This window comes from Danio rerio, chromosome 7, assembly GCF_052040795.2.
Source record: "Danio rerio strain M-AB ecotype USA chromosome 7, GRCz13ab, whole genome shotgun sequence".
NCBI lineage: Eukaryota > Metazoa > Chordata > Actinopteri > Cypriniformes > Danionidae > Danio > Danio rerio.
The window spans coordinates 36,606,949-36,634,079 of NC_141027.1; the positions used below are offsets into that span (position 1 = coordinate 36,606,949).

The window sequence follows — 27,131 nt, forward strand, 5'->3', positions numbered from 1 at the left end:
ACATTACAGACAATTTAGCCTACCCAATTCACCTGTGCCACATGTTTTTGGACTTACCTTTATTATATTTATTTTAAAATTGTTACATTTCTCTTGTTGCAATTCTCTTGTTGTATTGCTTGTATTATACTTCTATCAGTTTTGTATTTCTGTTTGTTGTAATGGCCTGTTGTTAGTGCAATAAAAAAACAAACATGTTTTTGGACTTGTGCTGGAAACTAGAGCGCCCGGAGTAAACCCACGCAAACACAGGGAGAACATGCAAACTCCAAACAGGAATGCCAACTGACCCTTCCGGGGCTCAAACCAGCAATCTTCTTGCTGTGAGGCGATCGATCATGCTACCCACTGAGCCAAAATGCTGCCTATATTTATTTATATTTTATTTAATTGCATGAATTGTCTGATAGGATCAAATTTGTTGATTAATTTAAAACATATATATATATATATATATATATATATATATATATATATATATATATATATATATATATATATAGATCTTATTTTTGTTGCAATGACCATATTTTCCCCATTTCAAATCTCTATATTATTCCATCAAGAGATTACAGGGGACAATGTAACAACCTTTTAATACACAGAGATCTAAAGTTGTAATAATTTATATCTTTTTCAGATAAAAGCATAAATAAAAAGGCCAATCCAGATTTACTGTCTTGGTCTGAGATGATGAACAGGTAAAAGCACCAATAGAGTGTACTCTGCGTCTCTATAAGCCAATGACAGAAGGCGTCAGTGCGAGTACATTCCGTGCCGTCAGTCAATGGGGAGGGAGGATCCTAAATGTTTTAAAACGTGTGAAATGTCCTGAGTTTAGCCCGGTAAGTTTCTCAAAGTCCGTTCTAATGTTAGAAATATCTATGCGTATTAAACGGAGGTGCGCCAATGCATGTCATAACGTTACTTTAAGACTAAATACACGGCTCGCCCTCGTTAAATCGCTCAGCTCACAATCTGAGACGAAAAAATCGGAAGCAAGCGTAGTGTCAACTGATTTAAAACAATTTTAGCGAAACGCTTTGCCACTCCTGTCATGCCTCAACATTTTGCTTGTAAAATGATAGGTATGTGACAAATATTTGCTGTCCAAACGTCAACCTGAGGCATTTAACCTTGTGGTTTGCTCTATTGAAATTTTCAATGGATAAAGGGCTTGTCACTCATGATGAGAACCAATCACCGTGTCTCAGTTGTGTTTTTGTTCCGCCTTTTCCTGTCAAGTTTGTTAGCGGTGTGTTCAGTATTTGTGTGAGATTATTCGGATAACAGTGTCGTCGGTGGTTTAGTTTACCGCACATGGTTAAAAGCCAGTCCAAATCAAAATGTTTGAAACCCGACAATTTAGCGTGTAGTATGTCTTTAGCCAGGTGACATTATTTGTCGCAGGTAAGTGGAAACTCGTTATTTTTATGGTTGTTTGGCTAAAACAGGCTAACTGTTAGTCTAGCATTAGTCTAGTTACGAATAACGTTAGTGTCATGGTGTCATACTATGCTTTTGCAGTCTTTGTTTTCACCTAAGCATAGTTAATTAAACTGTTTAAATGACCTGTCCTCAAACAAAGCTTTCTGAAGCGGTGTCTGCTAGAAATGAGGGCAATACATTTGTTTTTCGAAGGTTCAGAGATTCTAGTTGCGGCGGTTCTTCCAGTGTCTCAGGCGTTGACATACTGTATGTCACCACATATAATGTTACCTTTTCAAATTTTCTCCACCTTGTATATTTGATATGAATTATATGAAGAATATATGTAGGTGTCAGGTTAATAATTGCATTTTTACAACCATGAGAGAAACGTCACTTCTGATGTATGTTCAAACCACTGTTGTTTATGTATTTTCGCTGCCTGGAATAGTTTAGAGGGGAAAATGCATTACACAAATACATTTTAAGTATTAAGTCATAAACTAAAAACGTAGGAATTAAACCTTGATTAAAGTAACTAAAAGCAATAGATCATACATAAACATCACCTTTTAGAGTACTGTATGTAGTATAAAAATGCTGTAATGTGATTGAATCTAAATATTTTTCAACTTAGTTATTACACACTTCTATCTCATGGGTTCAAGTTATTTATTCATACTAACTGCCTTTTAAAATGATTCATAGAAGGAAATTGTAAAAAATATACAATTTAATGAATAAAACATTGTTTATGATAAAATCTCTAACATAATAATAATAATAATAATAATAAATAGGAATGCTCCGATCAGGATTTTTGCAACCTATACCGAGTAACGATTCCTTTCATCAGGATCGGCCAATACAGAGTACCGACTAATGCTTTACGCTTTATAATGAAAAATGACTAACTAGGCAATTTGGAATTGCTGTAAATGATGGATAAAGAAATCAACGTAAAAAAGTTTGGAGTGCATATTTTAATTTTATAAATCAATTATAATAAACAAATCAAACAGTTAATGTAAACAAAAATGCAGTACTGTATTTTAAGTCGATGTAAACCGAGAAAAAAATGCAGTAATGTAGTAGGAACTAGATTTGTTTTAAATAATAGTTTATGTAATGCGCATAGTATTCTTTTATATAAAACATAATGTTTTCTTAATGTTAATACTAAATAGTAAATGTTTTATGCAATCATGTAACTTCCTTTTAAGTTTTAAAATGGGTGTTTGTGCACAAGAATAATCATACATTTGTGGTTCTGTGGCATCTCACAGATTGAGTACCTCTGAATTAAAATGTAGTTTACTGAAGTCCTCATGACAAACACAGGCAGCAACATGGTTCATAGGGATTGGATTGCCACCAGCTGCCATACAGCATCAGGTTGCCCATTGTGTTCTCCAAATGTCCAGGCTCTCATCAGCGCTTTTTCTTTCTGTTGGTCTTTCTTTCTCTCACAGCAAATTTTTCGGATGCCACCCAAAAGTGAGCAAGCACACACCCATCTAGAGCTCAATGAGTAATGAACCCATTTTGGAGCATGTCTACAAACGCTGGTCGTAAGGTGAAGTATGGCAGCTCTCCTGCATGTCTTTTCATGAAAACCTTTGATCTCTTGATCCTTGTTATTTTTGGTCTATTAAATCAGCTCATGATGTGGCTTATGAGTAGGCCCACACGGGAGAGATTTTTTGCTATTTCTGCATAGAATTTTGGTTAAAATTTGCAGATTTATAAGGAATGATTTTGGGAGTATCAAAATTAAAACCTTAATAAATGAAATAAAAAGTAATACCTTTTTAACTTGTATTTAATATTTACAATGCAAATCCAAACAGATCCACTTTATTAGGTAAACAAAGCAAGTCTCTCATATAATATATCTACTGTACTAAAAAACAGAAAATATTACTTTACAAACTGTAATGTAAACAAATCATTAAGTATTTTCATATTAGTGAGTAATATTACTGAATTTATTTTAAAACTGAATAAATATAAATTTACACAGGTAAATAAACAGAATCAATAATGGGCTAAAAATCTGCGGAATTCTGCAGGAACAGATTCTGTGTGGGCCTACTTATGAGTAGGCCCACATAAGATCTGCGTGTACAGAAATATGCAGATTTTTAGTCCATCATTAAGTCTTTTTTACTTTTGTAAATGTGTAAATATGTGTTTATTCATATTTCAAGTATTATGACTGTCTAATGTACAAATGTTTAAATCACTTGTTTACAATACATTTGCTGTTTTTCTTTAAATATATATATATTGTAAATCTTAAATTAATGCTAAAGTTATTATTTTTTATAATAATTTTTATTAAGTTATTAGTTACTGTTCTCTCAATCTTTTCACATGAATCCACAGATTTTTTTTATTTATTAATTAATTTTTTTATTAGTGCAGAAATGGCAATAAATGTCTCCAAATCATGCTAGCCTTGCTTATGAGTCAAAGGTTGACTGACTTCAGGCAATGCCTCAAAAATAGTACTCTTGTTGAAAGATGGTTCTATGGTTCTTTTTTTAATAATTTAATTTATGAGATACTTGTTTAAATTTTCTGCAGCATATTCTTAATGTCATTTACCTGAAACCTTAATAGCTGCAAAGGGAGAGAAAAGCAAGCGAGAGTGAGGAATGGACTGGTTTAAAACAGGGACTTCAATAAGAAATCACGTGATAGGCTCAGGGTTTAAAGGTTGTTTTGCGTAGATCTGCCTCTTCAGTAAGGTCTCAAACTCATGTGGTGTTGGAGGATGTTTTTCATAAAGAATGATGAAGGCTAGTGACTTTTATTATTGAAAAGCTGAAAGTTACAGTCAACTAATGCTTCTGACTTGGCAGATTGTCTGTTGTTCAAAGGTGTTGTCTGAGTGTGGTGTGGTGTTGCAGCTGTCATTAAGACGTTAAATTCAGCTGTTTCCTAATAGATGCTGACTCATGACCCAACTGTTCACTCTTGTTGATTTATGATAGATACTTGGTCTAGCTGTTTGTACGTTGTCTGAAGGGTGTATTTGTGGTATTCATCTGTTTTTTGTTTTCATTGGCTTCATTACAGTCTGTTTGCTGAATAGCTGAAGCGGTTTGGTGTTAAATTTTCTTTTCGTGATGTCTCAGGCTTCTGCTAGTTTCTGATGTTTATCTTCACACTCTTTTGATTTTAATAGTCAGGTTTGGGTGAAGTTCTGGTCACTGTGCTTATATCAGAAGAAAATCTGTGTAATGAATTTATATATAGTGTGCTAAAAATTAGGTTTTAGTAAGTCTATGAAACTTTGCTGGTTATTTATTTGTAGGTGAAAGCATAGTCATTAAAGACAAATGTGGAAACTGACAAACAAGTTTTTTTTGCCTCTGTCATATGAACTTGTGCTTTCATAAAGGGGAATGAATCACATGATGTGATTAAGATCTTGTCCCCCCCTCCCCCCTTTACATTTCATTTGTTTCATATACTGCTTTAATTTCTTCTTGTTTTTTCATAAACTATAGCAGAAAATCTTCTTCTTCTTATTATTATTATTATTAATTATTAATTATTATTATTATTATTATCTTCTTTGTTGGGAAAATTAGGGAGTTATGAAAATTGGTTTTACTTTTAGGGGTTTTAACACTGGTCATTGGGTTCTCCACAAACTTTTGCATTTAGATAATAACACTGAATGACTGTTTTCGCATTTATATATTTTAGGAGCATTATTTTTTTATTTTATTTTTTATTTTTATTTTTTTTATTTTAATAGGTTTTTACAGTATTGATTGTGTTGTTTTAAGAACAGTCCTGAATGGTATCATATGTGCTGAGTATTAGATGGTCACCCATTAACCTGGGACATTTTAAAATTTTAAACTTGCAAATAAAAATAGATTTTGTTTTGTTTTAGGCAAATAAATAAATAAGATAATAGCAAAGCCATCGGGTAAATGTCATTTTGTTCGTTTGTGTGTGTGTGTGTGTAGAGATCTGATGGTGAAGAGCAGAGTGGTTCAGGGGAGCAGAGAGCCAGTCCAGCTCGTCCTCCATTTGGTAAGAAGCAACTTCCCTCCATCCCGAAGAATGCCGTCCCCATCACTAAAGCCGCATCACCAGCCTCTTCTACACAATCTGCCAATGGCACACATGCCTCATACGGCCCTTTCTACCTGGAGTACTCACTACTTGCTGAGTTGTGAGTAATGCTTTGTTTATATTTATTAACTTTTTTTTATTGTTGATTTTATATGAAGCTATGACTACAAAACTATCAAAATGTTTTATTGAAATTTGTTATTAGTATATATTTAAGTAACTTAAATTGAGCATATTTTGAAATGTATGTGGTTGAATTTTACTTTGTCTCTATTGTAGCACATTGGTTATCAAGCAGAAGCTTCCTGGCATCTATGTACAGCCTTCATACAGATCAGCGCTGAGTAAGAATGTCTCTTCCATTCTGTTCTGTCTGCCACAGATGCTCTTTATACAGAATGTTCTTTTGCTGCATTCCATTCGACTCCAAAAGAATTTTCAACTTCCTGCTTAGAGAAGTGCAACAGAATGTGCAGTTAATTAACGTCTTGTTGAAACCTTTTGAGGAATTTTACATCTGTTAGCATGTAGATATTTAGTCTTGGTGAGGTGCGTGATTAATGATAAACCTACATCTTAGGCTTGGTGTGATGGTCAATGTTGATGGTGTTATTGTTACAGCATCACTGATTCTGTCATTTGCCCACTGCGTCACCACAGACGTTTTGATATTTTTATTCGTTAATTTTCCTTCAGCTTAGTCCCTTGTTTATCGGGGGTTGCCACATTGGAATGAACTGCCTACTATTCTGGCATATATTTTACAGATGCCCTTCCAGCTGCAACCCAGTACTGGGAAAACATACATTCTTGCATTCACACGCGCACTCATACTTGCAGCCAATTTAGTTTTCCCAATTCACATATAGCGCATGTTTTTAGATTTTGAAAAACTGAAGCACCTAGAGGAAACCCACGCCAACACGGGAAGAACATACAAACTCCACACAGAAGTGCTAACTGGCCCAGCCAGGACTTGAACCAGCGACCTTCTTGCTTTGAGGTGACAGTGCTACCCACTGAGCCACTGAGATTTTTTTGGTATATTGTATAGTATTAAGAATAATTTTGTTCTGTTAGAGTAAAAATATTTCAATATAAAACTGAACAGGTTGCATCACAGGTTAGGGCAGGAGTTGGATACAAAAAAAACAGGCCTTTCAGATAGGACGTAGGAAGTAGTTAAATCGCCACCAGCTTCAGATTTCTGGATGATTTTTGTGCAGTCGCTGCTCACAGCACCAATCAACAATGTCACGTTCATGTTTGCTCAAATCTAAATGGAACCTAATGAACCCTTTTTACAAGGCTTTTTTTATGTTTAACGGTCATCATAATCTTAAATCTTTTAAAGTTTTAAATATTTTTATAAAAAACAAAAAAACAAACATATGAACATTTATATGTATTTATGCATGTATTATATTGACTTTGGGTTAAATTACAAAAAGCGAATTGCCTCTGTGGTGTTTCTAATGCAGTGTCTATGGGGAGGACAGTAAATTTGTTGTTGTTCTCTCTCCTGGCTGTCGTTATCAGCCTGATACAATTTATTTTCTTTCTCTGAAAGTATTGTTAACAATATTGTGTGTGTTTATTTTATTGTTTTTATTTTAGCAAATAGGATTGTAAAAATTAGTTGTACTCTCCCATTCACTGCGCTCTAAGTTTACCCAACTATAACGACTTCCACTACTGAGAAACCCAAAAATATAAAAAGGTCGATAGTTTCTATGTTTTATCAATAGTTTCCCCCATAAGAACATGACTAGTGTATTTTTTTTATGTGAGACTTTTGTGCATACCGTTTGTAATTTCTTGTAAGTATGCTAGTAATTCCTCTTATGCTATATTATTGAACACGTCCCCATAGCTACCGAGTGAACCAATTACCGCATTTCTTGTTTTGAAAATGAGCAAAAAGTAAAAAGTGCCAGCCTTATTGGTCAAACAGCTGTTACCAGGGCAAGGATAGATATATATATATATATATATATATATATATATATATATATATATATATATATATATATATATATATATATATATATATATATATATATATATATATATATATAATTTTTTTTTTTTTTTTTTTTTTTTTTAATGAGAGAGAGAGATTTATTTTTATTTTTTTAAATCACGCTTTTATGCATGGCATGGTGTGCACTTACATTGGTGACCTTTGTTAAATGGTGTAAAATGTCCCGGTGTGCACAAGTCTTAAGATGTTAATGATAGCAAGAGGGTGACAAAGGAAGCTGAACTTATCTTCGACAGGAAAGCAGACTCACAGAAAAGGGAGACAAACATGAGCTGCTGAGCAGTTAAAAAAATCTTGATAATATAAGGATAACTCAACTGTCACTAATGTGAATGTGAAACTAATTAAATGGCTCACAGATTTAATAAGCCATTTAAAAGCACCCCTCCTCTGGTTATACTGGTATTACTGGTGTTATCACACATCAGTTAACTGGTGGGAAAATTACATTAGAATTTTTTTCTTTTTCTGCTGCTGAACACCAAAGATGATGTTGTGAAAAATGTTGATAACCAAACAGTTAAAGTTAGCCGGTGACTTCAATAGGAGTTGACTTTCATTTTACAAGTCTCTTATTGTATTCAACAGAAGTGGGTGAAATATGGTGACCCCTTTCTTTTTTTGGTTGAACTGTCTTATAACAGTCTTTTGAACATCAAACCACAGAACTGGTTACAAGTCATAGTGCGTTGAAGTCTCTTACATCTGTTTTTGAATGGAATGCATCATCAATCATTGAGTTTTCTGTCGTCAAATTGATGAAAATCAACAAATCTGTGTTCAGAAACCAAGCTGAAAAGTTAAATTGATTTGCATTTGCTCTGTCAAGTATCCTGTATGTTATTTCTGTTGCAGTGTGGTTTGGTGTGATTTTCATTCGCCATGGTTTGTACCAAGATGGTGTGTTTAAGTTCACCGTCTACATTCCTGATAACTATCCAGATGGAGACTGTCCGGTAAGTAATATATACTGAATTTTTAAATGTAACATTACTTTTTTTTTTGCTGTGTTATGACTATTCATTTACACTGTCACAATGTTAAGGTAGCATAAATACGAAAACAAAAATTTCACCTCTGCAGACTAGATGGATATTCTAAGTTAGTTATGGTATAGTTAGTCATCATTGTTGGCAAGATATGAGGCCAAATGAAATGTTGAAATACTCAATGTTTGTAACTGATGTGATGACATTAGGGTGTGTCTAGAACAGAACATTATTGGCAACATTGTCAAATTGTTTATTTTACTTTCATATTTCCTTCACAGAGTTTGATGTATCTTTATTTCTGTTTATCTATGTTTGGGAAAAGTCACAGAAATGAACAAATTAATCTAAATATAACAATGGTTACCTAATCTTGAATCACTAGAAAAAAATCAAATGCCAAAAACCTTGACTTGACTTCAATGTCTATTAGTCCTCTTATGTTTGCTTGTGTTTCTGTGTGTTCTTTCAGAAGGTTGTTTTTGACACTCCAGTTTTCCACCCACTAGTGGACCCAGTTTCTGGTGAGCTTGACGTGAGGAGAGCTTTCACCAAATGGAGGTCAGTTGAAAAAATACAAATTCTTATCTGAGCTGTTTTCAATCTAAGGGTCTCATTTTTGTGACTATGGGCAACGTTTTGTATTTATTAATTTCAATTTATACATCCATTTAAACATTTATCTACATTTGCAGACGAAACCACAATCATATCTGGCAGGTGCTTATGTACGCCCGCACAATCTTCTATAAGATCAACACTATGGAGCCACTCAACCCAGAGGCTGCTGTGCTGTGAGTAATAGATTCGGTGTCATTTCATAGTCTCTGATGTTTGAACTGTTCCCAGCATTAACACTTGTGAAAGTCACTAAATAAGTGTCAGCCACTCAAGTTGCTTTTGCTTCATAGTAAAATAAAGCAACCACACTCTCTGTAATGTGTTTGGGCATTGCCTGTTCTAGTGCGAGCTGCGTTTTTTGACTTCCTGTTTAACTGAAGTCATATGGTGCTTACAACCGTAGTCCAACCTCAGACATGGCTTCCCACATGAAGATGAAAGCTTGTTTAGCTTGCCCCCCACATTCATTTCCTCTTAGCCGTACCTCCCAATGTTAAGAGCTTGTTTTGAAGTCTCCTTTTGCTTAATAATATCACTGTGTTCTGTGCAGGTATGACAAAGACATCCAGCTCTTCAAAAGTAAGGTGGTAGACAGTGTCAAGCTATGCAATAGTCACCTGTTTGATCAGCCCAAGATAGATGATCCTTATGCAATAAGGCAAGTGCAGCACTCGGATTGTTGTTGTTGTTTTTTTTTTGTTGCTTCATTTTGGTTTTTGAGGCTGCATTTACACTGACACTCTTAAACAAACATTTAAAAAAATGCCATTTGGACTGATTTGGAGATTTTATATTGCTGCACGGGTCAATGTTCCACACTACTTCAAGATTATTTTTTTTTGCATTAGTTTTGAGCCATTTCAAAATATAGTTTTAAATCTGATGTGTTTCTGATGTCTGTATGTCTAAATTGTAACTTTGTGCAACCACAAGGTGAGGTTGATCAAAGTCAAGGAAAGACAGTTAACTTGACGGCCATATTTGCAACGCCTTCATTCAGTGCATCCAAAACCAAAGTCCTATCTACAGTTGAAACCAGAAGTTTACCTTCACTGTATAAAAAGGCACATAACCATGTGACTAAACATTTTCTCTTTTAGGTTAGTTAGGATTATCTAATTTGTTTCGGTTATGGTTAATAGCAGAATAATAAGAGAGATTTGTTTTTTGAGAAATAGTTATATATTTTCTTGAAAGTCAAGTTGAAAGTCAAATACACTGCTTCCTTTTATGACAACATGGGAAAATCAACAAGCCAGAATCAACAAAAAAGCCAGATTACAATTAGCTAAATTACATTAGGAAAAATAATAATGTTTGGAGACATGTCCTGTGGTCTGATGGAACTAAGATTGAACTGTTTGGCCATAATGGCCAGTGTTACATTTTGGAGGACAAAGAGGAAAGCTTACAAGCCTAGGAACACCATCCCAGCTGTGAAGTATGGGGGCGGCAGCATCATGTTGTGGGGCTGTTTTGCTCAGAAGGCACTGGTCTACTTCACAGCATAGATGGCATCATGAAGAAAGAACATTATGTAGAAATACTGATGTAACATCTCAAGACATCAGCCAGGAAATTAAAACTTGGCCACAAATGGGTCTTTCAAACAGACCATGACCCTAAACATATTGCCAAATTAGTTAATGTGCTTTTAAGGACAACAAAGTGAATGTTTGGAGTGGCCATCACAAAGCCCTGTTGTCAATCCTATAGAAAATTTGTGAGAAGAGTTGAAAAAGCTTGTGCAAGCAAAACATTTGACCAAATTAATTAATTGATAAATTAAATTAATTAATAAATTTATAAAAAATCTATCTCATTATTCTGGCATTTAGCAAATGTAAATTATTTAGGTAATCCTAACGGGCCTAAAATAGTAAACGTTTAGTATAGTTTAACATTTTTTTTAAATGGTTCCTATTTTTTAGAGTGTATTTAAACTCTGGGTTTTCTGTTTCATAATGGCTGGTTTGTTAAACTGGAGAAAGCAGGGTAAGTCAAGTCTGTTTCTGAAAGAGAGGTAACTTTTTAACTCTGAGTCAGTTACCGTGGTAACTTACTCTGTGAACCTAACCTGGTCAGGAGCAGGTTTTATTCTCTAAACTCTAACTTACTGTCGGTCTCCTCCCCTTTTTTAAAGACAAAGCTGTATTTCTTGCCATAATCTTACGTTTTCATCCACCTATTTTAATGCCTATTTTGGAGATGCGCATAAAAACGATTAATGGAAATGTCATGATGCACATAACTTTTTAAAATTTGCATAAAACAACATGTACATAACTAAGTAGGATAAACTTTTATTCGATAAGAAAAGATGCGCATAAACTATGATGGAAACACTTTTTACTGAACAAATTATAATAGGCCTATATGCATTAAAAAAGGTTTGTTATAAGAGATCACATGATGATGAAAATGTGTGTGAATGGACAAACCAGCAGGCTGAGCACACTATAACACATCTTAAATGTTGTTTTGGTCATTCTAAAATGCCTTAAATGTTTCAGTATTAATGTTATTATATTATTAATGACCTCCAGAGCGTCTGGAGCGAGCGTCTGTTCTATGCATCTCATGGCTTCAAACGCCCCCACGTGTTCATTGTGTGTCAACATTGTCTTCTGAGGTGCAAGTACATTTATTAAGTAAAGAAAAGATTGACACAGCTTCTTCTATCGCAGTAAATTCTGTTTTTAATGCTGATTATTGGTGCCAGTTAATCAGGAAGTGACTATATTGGTCTCTTTGATTCGTTGGATGAAAACACTGCTTTGTTCGCACATCTTTTATGCGTTATTCCAGTTTTGCACATAAATTTAATTAATATATTTGAATGGAAACATAGCTATTGCCTACATTTCAGTCACACAAAGAACAAAGTCACATGTGAGAATGGCTTGACCTTTTTAATAAATTATTAGCTTAAATTCACTGACCTTCAACATGGACATTTTCCGTTACTAGATTAATGGTATTATCATTCTTTCAGTGGTGTTGCTTTTTAAAATATATGGTCATATTTGCTATAACTTTGCTTGAGCACATCAAGTTCAGCTGGAGAAAGAAATGGTGATCTCTTTTTAAGACGTTGTCATGGTGACTTGTAATATCTGCGCTCCATTGATAATGCCTTTTTATAGTCGCAGTGTGTGCACTTAACTCTGAGTTGATCTACTCAAAGTTGATTGAACTAAATCAAATCCGCTATTATGAAACTGAAAACTCAGAGTTTTTAATCTCTCGATAAATCAACTCAGTGTTCAAGTTTAAACTCCAAGTTGGTTGAAACTCCTTACTGAAACAGGCCCCTGTTGTTGTTGCTTTAACCCTAAGTGAAGTTTCACAAACTAATTTCGAGAGGAGCACGTGATATGATTGACTGCAGCTGGTCTCTCATCTACAATCATTAGTTGGCTAATCAGATTAATCCAAACTCACTATAAGTAGCCTAGCAAAAAATTACTCCATTAACATCGTTTTCCAAAGAAATCCCCCATCCAACCCTTCTCCCCTTTTCTTCCTTTACCACTGGGAGCTCTCGAGAACTACCTGATCTTATACTCCCTTTACATGCTCAATTGACCAGGCGGGAGTTCTGGGTTCAATTATCTCAGAGCTCAGGGTTCTCTCCCGGGACAGCATGCCAAACCTGCAAATAGTGTCAAGCAATATCTAAGTGTGAACTCTTGAATCATGTTTAAAACATGTCATTTTCAGTTTGCTCCAGCTGCTGTGCATGGGCAAATAAATAAATAAGGTTATTATGACTAGGCATGGGCTGGCATAAGATTCTGACTATCTGATAACCTTGGATAAAAATATCATGGTTTTGTGATTACTGCTCTAAAATATATTCTATTTAAATCTCTGGGTAAAAAAAAAAAGAACTTTTTCCCCGCTTTGAACACAATGGCAGTGTCCGAAATTGCATACTTCCATCCTATATATTATGCTTAAAACGGTGAGTTGAGTAGTATGTAAAAAAATTCATAGAACTCAAAAAAACAGTATGCGAGAAGTACCTGGATGACCTACTTCTTCTGGCGAGATTCTGAAGTGTGCACCCAATGGACACTACATTATCCCAAGATGCACTGCGAGAGCATTCATGAATGGGAGTGAAGCAGGCGTGTCATGTGATCATGATAAAATGGCGGATGTAATGCGTCCGAGCTTCATTCATACTGTATAGAGCGTAATTTTTGAGTAGTAAATTCAAATGCAGTACCTATTAAGTAGTAGGCAATTTCGGACACAGCCAATATATTTTGTTTTGTGAAACATTTCAAATATTTTAGAGCAGTAAACATGTCAGGCCAATTAATTTAAATTAATCATTGAATTCTGGAGTATTCATTAGTTTCATAAACACAGATTTCTTTTCTAATTTAACATAGCATCTTTGGATTTCTTTTCTGCTGGTGATACTGTGCTAAAAAACAAACAAACAATTGTAGGAATGATACAACAGAAAATTTTGGCGATTTTTAAAACCTTGACTTTTCCAAACGACTGTATACCTTAAACAGCTATTGTCCCATGCCTAGTCATGACCCCAATCTCCTTAATGGATGTTTTAATGGTAACCAGAGGATGTGGTTCTAAACGCAGAACAACAGACAAAACATGAGGAAAGACTGGAGGATGTTGGGATGTTGTGATGTCTTTTTATCCTGTCAAAATCAACACAAACACACAGTAGTAACAGATAAATGAGTCTGGACAGACCCCACAGATGTACGTGACCATAAATGTGACTGATGATTGACCCTTTCAACTGGAAAATGCATCCCTTTTTTTTTTAAACAAAAGTTTAGTTTCTGCTAACTTGTCAGTGTACTTGGCTATGTATAATTTGCAATGACATGATAGTGATTTAAATAATGGGAGAATGTAAATTGTTGTTAACTAACCTTTTATCTTGTCAAGTAGTCATTGTATAAAGTTTGATGATCAAATATTGTATTCATTTAAAGTCAAAGAACTGCTCAAATTATAGAAACATTTTATATTCACCTGTCAAAAGGCCAGGGCACACACCTAGCTGATAGCTGGGCAGTGTTGGGCAGCCGGGTCAGCATCAGACTTGCTGGTTTGTTCCACATGTCACCTATCGTCAGGTTAACGTCACAGTCAGTTGACCTGATTCAGCATGTAGAATCGGCGTCAGCTGGAGAGAACACTCTCACTGGTTATTTGGCAATGAATCAGAGTGCGAGAACAAAAACTGTGATGAGACAAAGCAAAAGATTCTAGTGAAGATGGAACACAGAAGTAGGCGGGTGCAGTTTCAATTATTAGCAAACAGTATATGGATTATTAGATTATCAAACATATTTGCACAAGTGAATTTCTTGTGGTGAGTGACAAGTACTGTGATTATTTGGTAATGCTTTATCTGTGTGGGTTTGGCCTTCCGGTTTCCCATTATGGAATTACTGCCACCTCCTGGTGTGGGAAAAACACAGAAACACATCTGTAGAACTCTCGTTTCAGGCTGCCATTCATTTGCTGTTTCACATGGAGCTTTTTAGTCGAGAGGAGACCTGATTGGATCTTGAAATTAAGTACAGTGTAAATGCAGCCTGATTACAGTGTAAATTTGAGATATGGATTCATTCTTTAAAAAAAATAAAACCAGAATCTAGTATCTTTTGGTGGGGTTAAAAGTTCAGCATTGAGTCATCAGACTGGACTTTGGTTCATTTGTTTTCCTGCATCTGATGTTTGTGTTTTCTGCAGCTTCTCCCCGTGGAATCCAGCGGTGCATGAAGAGGCGAAAGAGAAGATGTTTGCACATAAAGTGAGTGTGTGACGCTCCCCTGACTGCTCCCCACAACCAAGTAAAAACTGGCTTCTTCCTGGTATCTGATGCATGCCTTGTTTTAAAGCATGAGCTTGTGTGTGGAACACTGTTTCCTTTCCTGTTTCCAGTTCTCCTTCTGCTCTTCATAACTGTGGGTTGGCTAAAAGGCTAATATTTGTGAATATATTAATAACACCCTTTGTGTTTCTGACCGATGGCCTTCTTGTGTTGTTGTTGTTGCAGCGGCGACCTGAGGATTTTAACAAAGGCCTTCCGGTGTCTGGACTTTCCTGGGTGAAGCCTGGCTCCACTCAGCCTTTCAGCAAAGAGGACAACCCCCTTCAGACGTGAAATTTCAGTGCTTCCGTCTGTCCACCAAAGGGGCGCTATGCTACTGTGGCTGCACCGAACCACACATATATCGAAGTCTGATGCAGTTCTATGAACTTCATCTTCATTCGCAAAACTCTCGCTCAGCTTTAAAGAAAACAAATCATTTTAAACTGGTATAATGGCTTAAGAACCATAGTCCTGTACCTGGTATAGCCCCGAAGACCCCAATCGTTCATTTCAATGCTGATGCTTGAACGCACAGAAGATGGTTCTAGAAAGTACTGTTAATTGCACATGTTGATGTTTTCAGGCACAACAAACCACCTCGCTTCTGTGTGTAGGTCATGCTCTTCTAAATGATCTCTTTTTGGGTTTCTAACTAATTGTTTTACAGATTTAATATGGTTTCCATTTGGTTTTCCTTTCTCTAAAATCTTGCTTAATAGTTGTAATTTCAAACAAACAATCATAAACTGGGACAGAACACCTTGATTTTGCATATTTATAGCTTTGAGTATTTTTTTTTTTGTAATAACCTGTGTATGAAATGGTTTTAAATGTAAATTACAGAGCAAGACATATACTATTCATTAAGACACTAAGTTAATCCTCATTGTTTAGTAATGTAATTCACTTTTATTGTCCTAATGGTTTGATCTAAAAGGGTTTGATGTGTAAATAGTGGAGCAGTTCGATTAAATCAGTGGCCTCTATAGCAGAGTCCAAACATCTCATATATTTATCTAGAAATGTATGATTGTTTAAATTTTAGACATTTTGCTCTTTTACAATACCCCCTTTTTTCTTTTTAATGTTTATTTTGGGCTGTCAGTGAGAATACTGATTTGAGCCCAGCTGTGTAAGTAATGTAATATTATTTTTTAAATCTGTTAAACGCAAATAAATGCATAAACGGTGAAACTGGTCTGAAATGGTGTTTGCTGGCAGTATCATTTCCGTGATTAAGACATTTTCAATAAAAGAGATTATTAATGGTGAGAATCTCATGTGGGTATGTGCGCGTGGATGAATCACACATTTGTTGACTGCCTGCCTTTTTATTTGTGTTGCTTTTAGGGGAAAAATACTTATTTTACAAGTAAAGGGTGTGACCTACATAATCTTGCTGTGAAAAGCAAACTGGTAAGTTTTATAATACTTTTGTATAGTTATGCACTTTGTTTTATGTGTGGCATATACATTTATTCTTGATGTGAAAAGCAAACACTGGTAAGTTAAGCAAAAATATTCAAACTTTAATATTTCTCTTTATTGTATGTGTGACATATTAATTTTGTATGTATATAAAGTGAACAATTGTAAGCTATTAAGGTTTATAAACATTTAAGGTATTTTAATATTATGCAGTGAATATGTGAGTATGAATGGGTGCTGGGTAAAGTAATTTTGGTAACTGATAACTGTTTGATATAATCCAGCTTCTGCTGTACTTGACATGTCAGTGGTTACAAGAAGCAGTTCCCAAAAGATCCAGCAGAGGTGATCAAATATCAGAGGCACCGACACCAACTTTTCTCCACTTCTCTCCTCCCACTGCTTCCACTACCATAGGCTGATTCACGAGCAATGTAAAAGCCTCGCTTATAGGCTGACGTCCCGGCACGGCCATCTTGTTTGATCTGCGTTCTAACTTGTTTTTTTGCGTACAGTACAATTATGTTACTCGTTATTAGTAAAATGACATGCGTATGCTGTTAATCTTTGCTAAAAGTCAACTTGACAATTAAAACAGGCTTCCCAGTTTTTTCTAGCGAACGTTTTCAACGTCGACCAATCGCAGAAGACTTTACATACATGCAAATGTACGTTTTATCATCAGCCTACGTCAGCAGCGCTGGAACCGCTGAGGTCGCTCAGCCGCGATATTAACTACGCCAAAAACTTCGCTATTTTATTCCTCCGTTAATGGTCGCGCAGTCGCCGAACAATTTGGCTTCATTTGGGTAAGTTCGTTCATTTGTTTCCTCTCCTAGGTTAAATATATTGTAGATGGTTATAGTAGAGTGCGACAGTGCTGAAACTCAGGTGGCTGTCAGTCCATGATGAGAGAGAGAGAGTGAGAGAGAGAGAGAGACACCGTGACGTTCAGCCGCCTGAAGGGAATCCCAGCCTGGATGAAACACTCGTTGCACCTGAGCTCAGGTAGACAAACTGTCACGATTTGAACTCCACGTGAAAGGTTCGACATGGACCGCACTGTGTTGTCAGCAAACGGTGGTTCTGAACTAACAGCGACCGAGCTCACTTCAGAAAGTAGACCGGATTGCTCTCTCCGCACGCGCGTAACAGGAAAATAACAGTTTGCTCTTCATGGATTATCGTGTTGCTTTGCTTTCTTGACTAAACATGAAGAGGACACGCGGTTAAAGTTTGGTTTGCTGCGTTGGCGAGGCTGAAACGCGCAGTTCAGGTGATGTTCTGGACGGTAATGTACAGTGATTTCTTCAGTATAGCACAAGGTGGTCAGTGAGTATAGAGAGGCAGGATAACAGGCTTGACTGTTGGAGGATAATATTGCATAATTTAACGTTTCTTTCTGAGGATTCTAAACCACACACAAAGTACTGTGGTAATACTATGATAACCTGGCTGTTATTCTTCAGTTAAAGACAGCTTTTGATTGCTTTGATAGCTAGGAAATATAGTTTGAAACAACATTTATCAAACAACAAATTTGCTGAACTATATTTTTAGCAAATATTAGATGTTAATATTAACTTTCAATTCAACTGGAATTTGGTTTGAGAAGAATATTTATTTACATACAGTGCTCAGCAAAATTGAGTACAGCCCATTTTGAAAATGAAATGTTTTATCCATTTATTAATGTAAATAGGCAATGTATTCTGTTGCATTTAAACAAAACAGACTTATTAAACAGATCTATTTATTAAAATAATATTTTAGTCACCAAACATATTTAGAAATTTAAAGATGAAACTATTAAATGAAATTACAATCTACAAAAAATCAACTAAAGTTTTGAATTTATTGCTTCTCTGGATTTTTCCTCTTTTTTTAAAATTTGTATTTAATATTTTTCTATGACATAAATTTGGTAGTACTAGTTTTTGCACCGTTATCAAAAGGTATTTTGTTAGATTAGCCCCAGATTTTGGCTTCAGTACTGACTAATATAATGCATATGCACAAATATAATATTGTAGAGCTTCCTATTAAAAATGTCAATTAAATTTTTTTTTTTTTTCTGGGGTGTACTTATATATGCTGAGCACTGTAAACATACATACATATTTGAATACAACAAAACAACAGCAAAAGGATTTTACAGTTGTTTCCAACATCCTTGTGATGTAAGGTCCTGGCAGTCCTGGTTAGCTTCAGTTAACATTTTTTTTTATTATAACAGATTTTAAATTTGTTCATTTGTTTATTATACTGTTTTTCTGATATATTGAGTGTCATTCTGAGATAATAATATGCCTGTGCAAAATTAGATTCATTATTATCTTAATAATTATCTTATTATCTTAATAATTAATAATTGTTATTATCTTAATAACAATAATTTATTATTAATGGAAATAATGAAATAGACGTAAATAAATGTCTTATTGCGATTTTACTGCATTTTTTAAGGGAAAAGGAAATGCTTTTTGAAAAGGCTGAGTGCAGAAAAGTAGTGAATTCCATTTTCATGTACAGATTTGCTTTGCTCCAATAGTGGATATGGCAAGTAAACTAGAGTTGTATGATCTTAGTAGTTCACCGTCATTATATAGACCACATCAATCGTATAACAATGTGTATTTCTGAGAACCTGACAGGTCCTCTTCAATAAATCATTAATTTTTTACAGTACCAGCATTCTAAAATCAGCTAATGTTCATTATTAGTTTCATTCATTCATTTTCTTTTTGGCTTAGTCCCTTTATTTGTCAGGGGTCGCCACAGTGGAATGAACTGCTAACTTATTCAGCATATGTTTTACGCAGCGGATGCCCTTCCAGCTGCAACCCAACATCAGGAAACTCCCATACACTCTTACATTCACACACATACACTACGAACAATTTAGCTTATCCAATTCACCTGTACCACATGTCTTTGGACTGTGGGGGAAACCCACACAAACACGGGGAGAACATGCAAACTCCAGAAATGCCAACTGACACAGCCGGGACTTGAACCAGCGACCTTCTTGCTATAAGACGATTGTGCAACAGACTGAGCCACCGTGCTGCCATTATTAGTTTTAGGTCTAGTCAATATAACTGGTTCAAATAATAATTCATAATGGTAATTATTCACACAGAGATTTTAAATAGTCTAGAAAAAGCTAGAAAACTAGAGCTTTTGGACAGAGAATATTTTTGTAATGAGAATCTCGATTGTATTGTATACAACAACATTTTCTTATCTTTTTTCCCTAATTGATGCTTTTGATTAATGCTGTTTATGTAGAAAAAATCCATTTAAAAAACAGATGGAAACAAGAAAGCATCCTGTGTGAATGACCTCAGAGACACTGTGGATAAAATCATCGGTTCATAAGTGCTTATATAAAAGGAAACACTGAGAACTTAATTCAATGTGTATGGAGTGTTTCATTGTAATATACGCAAATTATGATTCACAGTAAACTAAATCAGCTAGAGGTTTTGGAATAAGGAGATCCACTTCAACTAAAAACAATAAATACCTTGTCACCCACCTCCATCTAAAATGCTGTTGAACATACATCAGGAGGCAAAACGTCTTTCAGTGGTGAGTCAATGGAACTCCAGCAGGGACAGGATAATTTTAGCCCACATACATTTTTCTTTGCTTGGAAAAAAAATACACCATGAGTCATGATGAGATAAAAGATAGTTTAAGGACTTTTCCATTAGATCAAGTCAATATCTTGTTCTGCCAACTTGAAATTAATGAATATTTATCATTTTATTAATTTTGTTCTTAAACTAAAAACAGCCGCTGGCAAAGTGTTAGTGACTGGGACTGAATGTAAATACCTAACATCTCGTTTGCATCTAAACAAGTTAATTGTAGAAGATTTAGTTTGGAAATTTTTTTGCCTTCATCTTCTTGTTACGCTGTTTCCAGACCTCAGTAACTCATTTTAATCGAGCAAATCTCAGTAGCCATTTATGACCACTATCTTGTCACACATTGAAGCAAATCTTTTACAAAATAATTGTTTACATTAGGCATGGGGCGATAACCAATTTCCTATTGTAGTTTGGAAAAATGTTACAATAACTACATGTATTATATCGGTTATAGTTATTTTCAAGGTATATGCAAGTTGTTGTTTTGTTTTCAAAGATTATTCATTTATTTTTTTACTTAGGGCTACAGTATCTCCAGCAGCAAAATACCTTCATCAGAAGCTACTGGTCAGCCTACGATTCAGCAAACTTCTAAAAAAAAAAAATCACTTACAGACCAAAATCCTATAGAGCTGAACAGTGCAGTGACTTATTTATATCCACATAAAAGAAAGATATTAAAGGTGTCTTTTTAAGTTGTAAAGAAATCGGTGTTTTTGATACTAATTTAGATAGCAGAAATCAATGGTTTATTTGAATTATTTAGATTGACATGTTTATTTTTCCAAAATTTTATAAATGTTGTTTAAAATAAAATGGTAATGTGTTCAATGGGGACAAAAGACCCTGACATTTAAAAAGAATATACAGCAGGGAAGTTAAGTATTCAACATCTTACTTTTTTTCTCAGAAAACCTATTTCTAAAGGTGTCGTTGACTTGAAATTTTTCCCGGATGTTGGTAACAATCAAAGAAATTCATATAAGCAATGAAAACAAATTGAATTAGTTTACAAATTAAGTTATGTGTAATAAAATGAAATAACACATGAAAAAAGTAAAGAACACATGAAGAAAAGAAGGTGTAGAAAGTCAGTGAAAGCCCAGACAGCAGCTGAAATTTCTCAGTAGTTATCCAGCAACCCTCTGCGTTTCATCAGTGTAAATTAATATTAGCTGCTTCAGTCCTGCATCTACATTGGCAGGATGATGAAGATGAAACCAGGGTGGACATTTCAGCAAGACAATGATCCAAAACAGACCCAAGGAAACTCTCAAATGCTTTAAGAGAAAGAAAAGTTGTAAAATGGCCAATCACCTGACTTGAATCTAATATGAAGTACAAATTAAAGATCAGACTTGATAGACAAAACCCACAGAATCATCAAGATTTTTACACTGTTGAAGTCTGTGAAAACCTCACATCTGAGCAATTCATGCAACTTCATTCTCCATATGAGAAGCGTTTTTAGGCTGCTACCACCAAAAAGCCTTTTATATAAAGTTTTAAATACATTTCATTAATTCAGTACTTTCTCTTTGTGTCATTCAATTGTTATTACACATAACAATTTATTTTATTTGTTTTATTTTTATGATTGTATCATTTATATTGAATATTATTCCCAGGAAAAAACATAATGTGTTCAATACATATTTCAGAATCTTTTACCGGCCCATGCCTAGTGTACACTACAGTCTCTGGAACTCAGACACTGATATTTTGCAGATTTAAAAAAAACATGAATCATCACTGTCTGACCATCTGAGATCATAAAGATTACAATCTTGATTTTCAATACTGTTAAAGCATACAGTGTAGCATTGTTGTTTACTTTGGCATCTAATAGAATATTTGGACCCAGAAACTGTGGTTTGTGTGTGAACCAGTGGACTGAAACAGGACTGAATAGACTGGCAGCAGGTAAAGAGAGAGAGCGATGTAAGATAGGATCGGGAAAGTTCTCCAAACTGGGACTTGAACTCAGGTTGCCTTAAGCGCAATGACACTATATGTTGGAGCATTGCCTATGAGGCAACTGACACTGTGAAGAAGTTAGTTTTTATATTGTATTATTTAATCACGTGTTATGTTGTACACCGGCAAGCAGTTGTTTCTTTCAGTTCATTTTTGAGGAGTGGCTTTTGTCATTTTGTAATTGAAGCGGGTTCATTATTTGTCCGCTCTTATGTAAGATCTAATATATGGTGTAGCTTTATGTTTAGAAGTATGCTGAGAATACAGAATGATTTGTTAAACATATAAAGACTGCGTTTGTCTTGACTTGAATTGCATCAGCAAGACCTGAATGGCCATGAACTATGAGTGGCAGGGTAGATTTGTTTTGTATGCAGATTACTATAGCCTTAATGCTAAAGATATTTGTGAAATCTTTTTGTTGTAGAATTAGTTGTTTCTCTGACATTTATCAGAAGGGATGCAATGTAGGTGTGACATCAGTGTGTAAAATGTGGTCATTATATTTACTTTTATGTAAAGAATTAGAACTGAGCAGTACAGGAAAAATATCACAATATAATGTTTAAAATCATTCGATATTGATAATTATTGAATATTTTTTTTATAATCCATTTTGGAATATATTCATTTTTTTAATTTATTTAACCATTTTATTTTCATTTACCAACATTACTAAGGCAAATAGTTAAAAAAATAGATAATAGTCAAAAACCAAAAAATTAAGCGAACAAATCTAGTCTCTTATGTCTTATATGAAAATAAACATAAGTTCTAAAGAGGCTCAAACTTATTAAAAAAAAAGTTACAAAGTGTGTGCATAAAATGATAAAATGTTAACACTGAAAATCTAAGCAAACTTTAAAGGTGCAGTTGGTGATTGTCTTCAGAAACATTTTTTTGTTGTGCTGGTTGAAAGTCTCTTATTCCAATAGTAATGGTAGAAGTAAATGATCAAAATATATTTATATGTATTTTTATATTCTGGGTAAGGCATAAAACTAAAAATGTTCATTCAATTAAATATTGTCGGACCAACATTCCATAATTCTGATAAGTAACCCAAACTGTCTGTCAACAAATGTAATTTGTACATCTGCTCACCTCTGTTCACGCAGCTCCGCCATTTACTCGTACACGCCTGTATGCACGCCATGTGTTCATGTGCACACGAGAGACATTCAAAGTGGTGGTAAAATCAAATGTTGAATCTAAATTTTTTAAAATCCTGAATCAATATTGGAGTTATATTTGCACGCTGGAAGAAGAATGACACCAAGTATTTATTTTAGACAGGTAATGTTACCCTAACCCTAACCTTTTTTTAGTCAGGCAAAGCTGTTGTAGATTGTGTTGTTACGAATGGGTTATATGCACAGAAGTGTTGTTCAGCCACTGACATCTTCTGGCGAACGATTGATGTGACTATTTTCAACTTTATAAGGGACCTTTTACAGCATCGATAATGTAGATTTTTATTTAGTTTAACAACAAAACATACGTTAATAGCACTATTCGGCCTAGCCTGCTTTACTGAGGTGAAGTTGCTTTTATATTAACATTTAACATTGGTTCATTTTTGAACAGATATAACCTGTAATGGGGTCCCTATATTGTTTACCGTGCTACTCCGAATATTTGCTCTGTAATAGCATGTAAGTTTGGCTTAGTATTAAGTGTAATTCCTGCACACCGCCGGCCAACCGCTAACCACATTTCTAACTGGCAGATGACATGATCTAGTGGGTTGTCTGCTGTCACGTCATGGTGCGTGCGTTCGTGATTTCAGGAGGCCTGGCTTTGGGCATCAGGGGAGGGACTGTTTAAAAGATATAATGCTAACCGGTTAGCATTTGGGCATATCACCTACTACACATTTAAGGTTGATTAACATCTGTACAGTAAGTTGTCTATAGAAATCACACAGTAATTGCACCAAGCTGTGTTCCTCGATTGGAAACAACCCTTAGCTTATTGGCATTCCTTCCAAGGTGCACGCTCAGCTGCCACATTTTTTATAAAGCTATAGCACTTCATACCAAACTTTTTTTTTTTTTTATATATCATTATTGACAATGGTGTTCAGTCATTAAATATCGATACCGTTTTATCTGCCCAGCCCTATGAATTAGCGAATATTGTTTATTTTTTTTAAGTGACTCTTTATTTTGTTATTTGTGATGGCAAAAACTGTCATAATTTCATTCAGTCATAATTAATTCAACAGTTAAATTCTCTAAGGATAAATGCCTACAATTCAAATGTCAAATCAAATATGAAAATGCCAAATGTATAAATTATATTTGATTAATTTTGAGTGTTTGATATTTCATTAAAATTTTGCTTAAAAAATTTGCATATATTGCTGTTCTGCAGTCAAAGTGCAAGAAATTGCAGAAAAAAAGCTGTTTGTTTCTTCTGTTGTTCCACTTTTGATGTGGAAGTTGAAACTTCACTCGACACCTGTCTTGTTGGTTAAAGCATGGCTGTGCTGTGGGAAATTGAATCACTAAAAAAAGAGGTTACTTGATAGGGGTGGTCTAAGATCAGCTTCACTCGGCCAGAAAAAAACCTCACCATAGTCAAAAACAGCTCTAGTCTCAGATTTTTTGATTGGCACAAGGCAACCTCTGACAGTACCTGCTCTTTGGATGAGTCACAATTCAGCATATATGACTTGGCATCTGTCAGAGGGCAATTTCACAGCGGAAATGCATTGCTGCGTGCAGTCCAAGACCAGCAGGGCTAACACCCAACTTTGCCTCATCTTGTTGAAGTCATGCACTCTCGCTGGCATGAAAAAGACCGGTGCATTAGATTTGTGAAGTGCATTGACTCATAAGTGACTCTTTTCTGAACCTGGGATGCTAGGCAAATTGCAGAGATGTAAATAGGACGGGACGCCGTAGGTTACTCTTGGAAAGAGACTCTCGTGTAAGATATAATCTGTATGTTGGGGGAGGGGGGTCGCAGGGTTTTTCAGTAGTAGGAAGTCGCATGTGTTTTTGCTTGTACAGATAGTGCAGGGCTAATGGCCTGCGACGGCAAGGCTCTTATCAGTGTGTCTTTCAGCTGTGGACTGATGCAGTTTTCTGGAGCACACCTCTGACCTCTCCTCTCACAAGAAATGTTTCTGGGTGGATGCTTAACCTAGGAAGCTGGTCGATATAAGTCTTCACAGCCAAAGAGGGTGATCAAAAATAGTATAGCCTGTCTGGGCTTGGAACATTGGCAATGAATGTTTACATAAATCTGTTCAGGTTTGTTGTGTCTCTGCCAATTTTTTTAGAGCCGCCAGGAAACCATTGCTGCCTCAGTAATGTTGCATCAATGACTATGTTTACATGGACATCAGTAATCGAAATATTTGCCTTAATCTGAATCTGACAATATAAATTATTAAGGTGTTTACACGAGTTGCTTTTTGAATTTCCCTTTTATGATCCCGTTTTATGTTACAGCACATAATTTGATTAATGTCACTGCGTCACCCTGTTATCCACATTTCCTCTGTAGTTTCATTTTTAATTAGTCAACTTTAACTGCAGTTTGGCACTTTCATTTAGGAACATTTCACTCATACGCCCTGTGACAAATTATAATATTGGTTGCGAGTATGAATTGCTGGAAGACTGTTGTTTTAATGGAATTTTATACCGCACACCGTATGGAAAACACCTCCGCATTTTGCCATGCAGGTGTCTGTGGGCCTCCACTGACTCAGTAGGTGCAGAGAATAGTGTCAAACAGCTGCAGTTGTGGAGACTATCCTGTCGCAAAATGCAGCGAAAATCCTACATGACGATAATAGTTTGATGTCCCAGTATTGTCTTAATCATATTAAAATTGTATTATTGGTGTCCATGTAAACATTCTCAATCAGTTTTTCTGCAATACTGGAATAATAAATCCCATAAATAGTTGTTTTTCAATAACTTGAGTAAATATAAACAATATTTACAGAATATAACTTTGAAATGATTGTACATTTAAAGTTTATGCAAATATTTTTGATAAAATCTACTTTAGGACCAAATACACAAGTTTAATATATTGATAAAAAACTGATTTCTTCCTAAACTGTTCCTCAAAACTGCAGGGGAACAGATAAAAATTTGGTGCCACTTTATATTACGTGTTCTTAGCTTCTATAAACTAATGTGTTCAAAATGTATTGTAGAACACATCTGGTGCTGTTGTGGTGGGATAGGAGTAAGGTTTGGCAAAAGTTTGGTGGTATGGGTTTAAGGTTGGGTTAAGTGGGAGGGTTATAAATGTAGTTACAGAAATTAATTACAGGTGTGAGCGACACGATGGCTCAGTGTTTAGTTCATCACTGCAAGAAGGTTGCTGGTTTAAGTCTCGGTTGGGTCAGTTGGTATTTCTGTGTGGAGTTTTAATGTTTTCCCTGTGTTAGCATGGGTTTCCTCCGGGTTCTGCGGTATTCCCCACAGTTCAAAGACTAACTTAAAAAACTACAAACAACAAACGAAATTGGCTGTAGTGTATGTTTGTGAATGAGTGTGTATGGATGTTACTGTTCTAGTACTGGGTTGCAGTTGGAAGGGCATCCACTGTGGCAACCCCTGATGAATAAAGGGACTAAGCCAAAGGAAAATGAATGAATCAATTACAGTTATAACTACATGCAGGTATAGCAATCAGAAGTACATTATAAAAACGTATATACAAAATAAGTACATGGTAACAAATTATTAATTTACATACTTGTTAAGGCCACTAATTATAAAGGGGGACCTTTTTTTAAAAACAAATAAATCTGTTTTGCAATTGTCCAAAATCCTGCATTTATATAAACTGAATTGTACAGAAAAAACAGTAAAGACCAGTGCACATTGAGACCTTTTTCGCTCGCGTTTAATGCCTCGTGACTAAATAAAGGGCGCCAATGTGATCATGCACACCAACGCGCAAAACTACAGACGTAAAAGTGTCTTTAAAAAAAAATGGCACTTTTGTTCACGTTCACGGAGCTGCTGAAGTTACAGTAAACA

The 27,131-nt window shown here is 35.1% G+C and overlaps 2 protein-coding genes across 20 annotated transcripts in view; both read left to right on the top strand.

The window, feature by feature from the left end:
- The first annotated feature begins 760 nt into the window (after positions 1-760).
- aktip (akt interacting protein) lies at positions 761-16,370 on the top strand. 5 transcript variants are annotated; one of them, NM_001320324.2, is made up of 10 exons: positions 761-845; positions 2,901-3,004; positions 5,418-5,626; positions 5,806-5,870; positions 8,426-8,526; positions 9,032-9,120; positions 9,255-9,353; positions 9,731-9,838; positions 14,929-14,989; positions 15,236-16,370. In NM_001320324.2, the coding sequence occupies exons 2-10, from the start codon at positions 2,963-2,965 to the stop codon at positions 15,341-15,343; spliced, it is 882 nt and encodes a 293-aa protein (NP_001307253.1). In that variant the 5' UTR covers positions 761-845; positions 2,901-2,962; the 3' UTR covers positions 15,344-16,370. The 5 variants fall into 5 exon arrangements, 4 of the variants coding, with proteins under 4 accessions (NP_001307253.1, XP_087115070.1, NP_001307255.1 ...); XM_087258944.1 differs by having other exon boundaries at positions 762-845; positions 14,929-15,029; positions 15,236-16,246; NR_135206.2 differs by lacking the exon at positions 761-845 and adding an exon at positions 1,249-1,410 and having other exon boundaries at positions 14,929-15,143.
- Positions 16,371-17,173: 803 nt separating this feature from the next.
- chd9 (chromodomain helicase DNA binding protein 9) overlaps positions 17,174-27,131 on the top strand; it is a 117,126-nt gene continuing 107,168 nt past the window's right edge. For 8 of the 15 annotated variants that reach the window (XM_087261484.1, XM_087261488.1, XM_087261490.1 and 5 more), the window contains exon 1: positions 17,174-17,289. The gene's annotated coding sequence lies outside the window, so the exon portion shown is untranslated. Of the gene's footprint in view, positions 17,757-27,131 lie in introns of all 15 variants that reach the window. The other 7 variants (XM_087261485.1, XM_087261492.1, XM_087261497.1 and 4 more) reach the window with 2 other exon arrangements.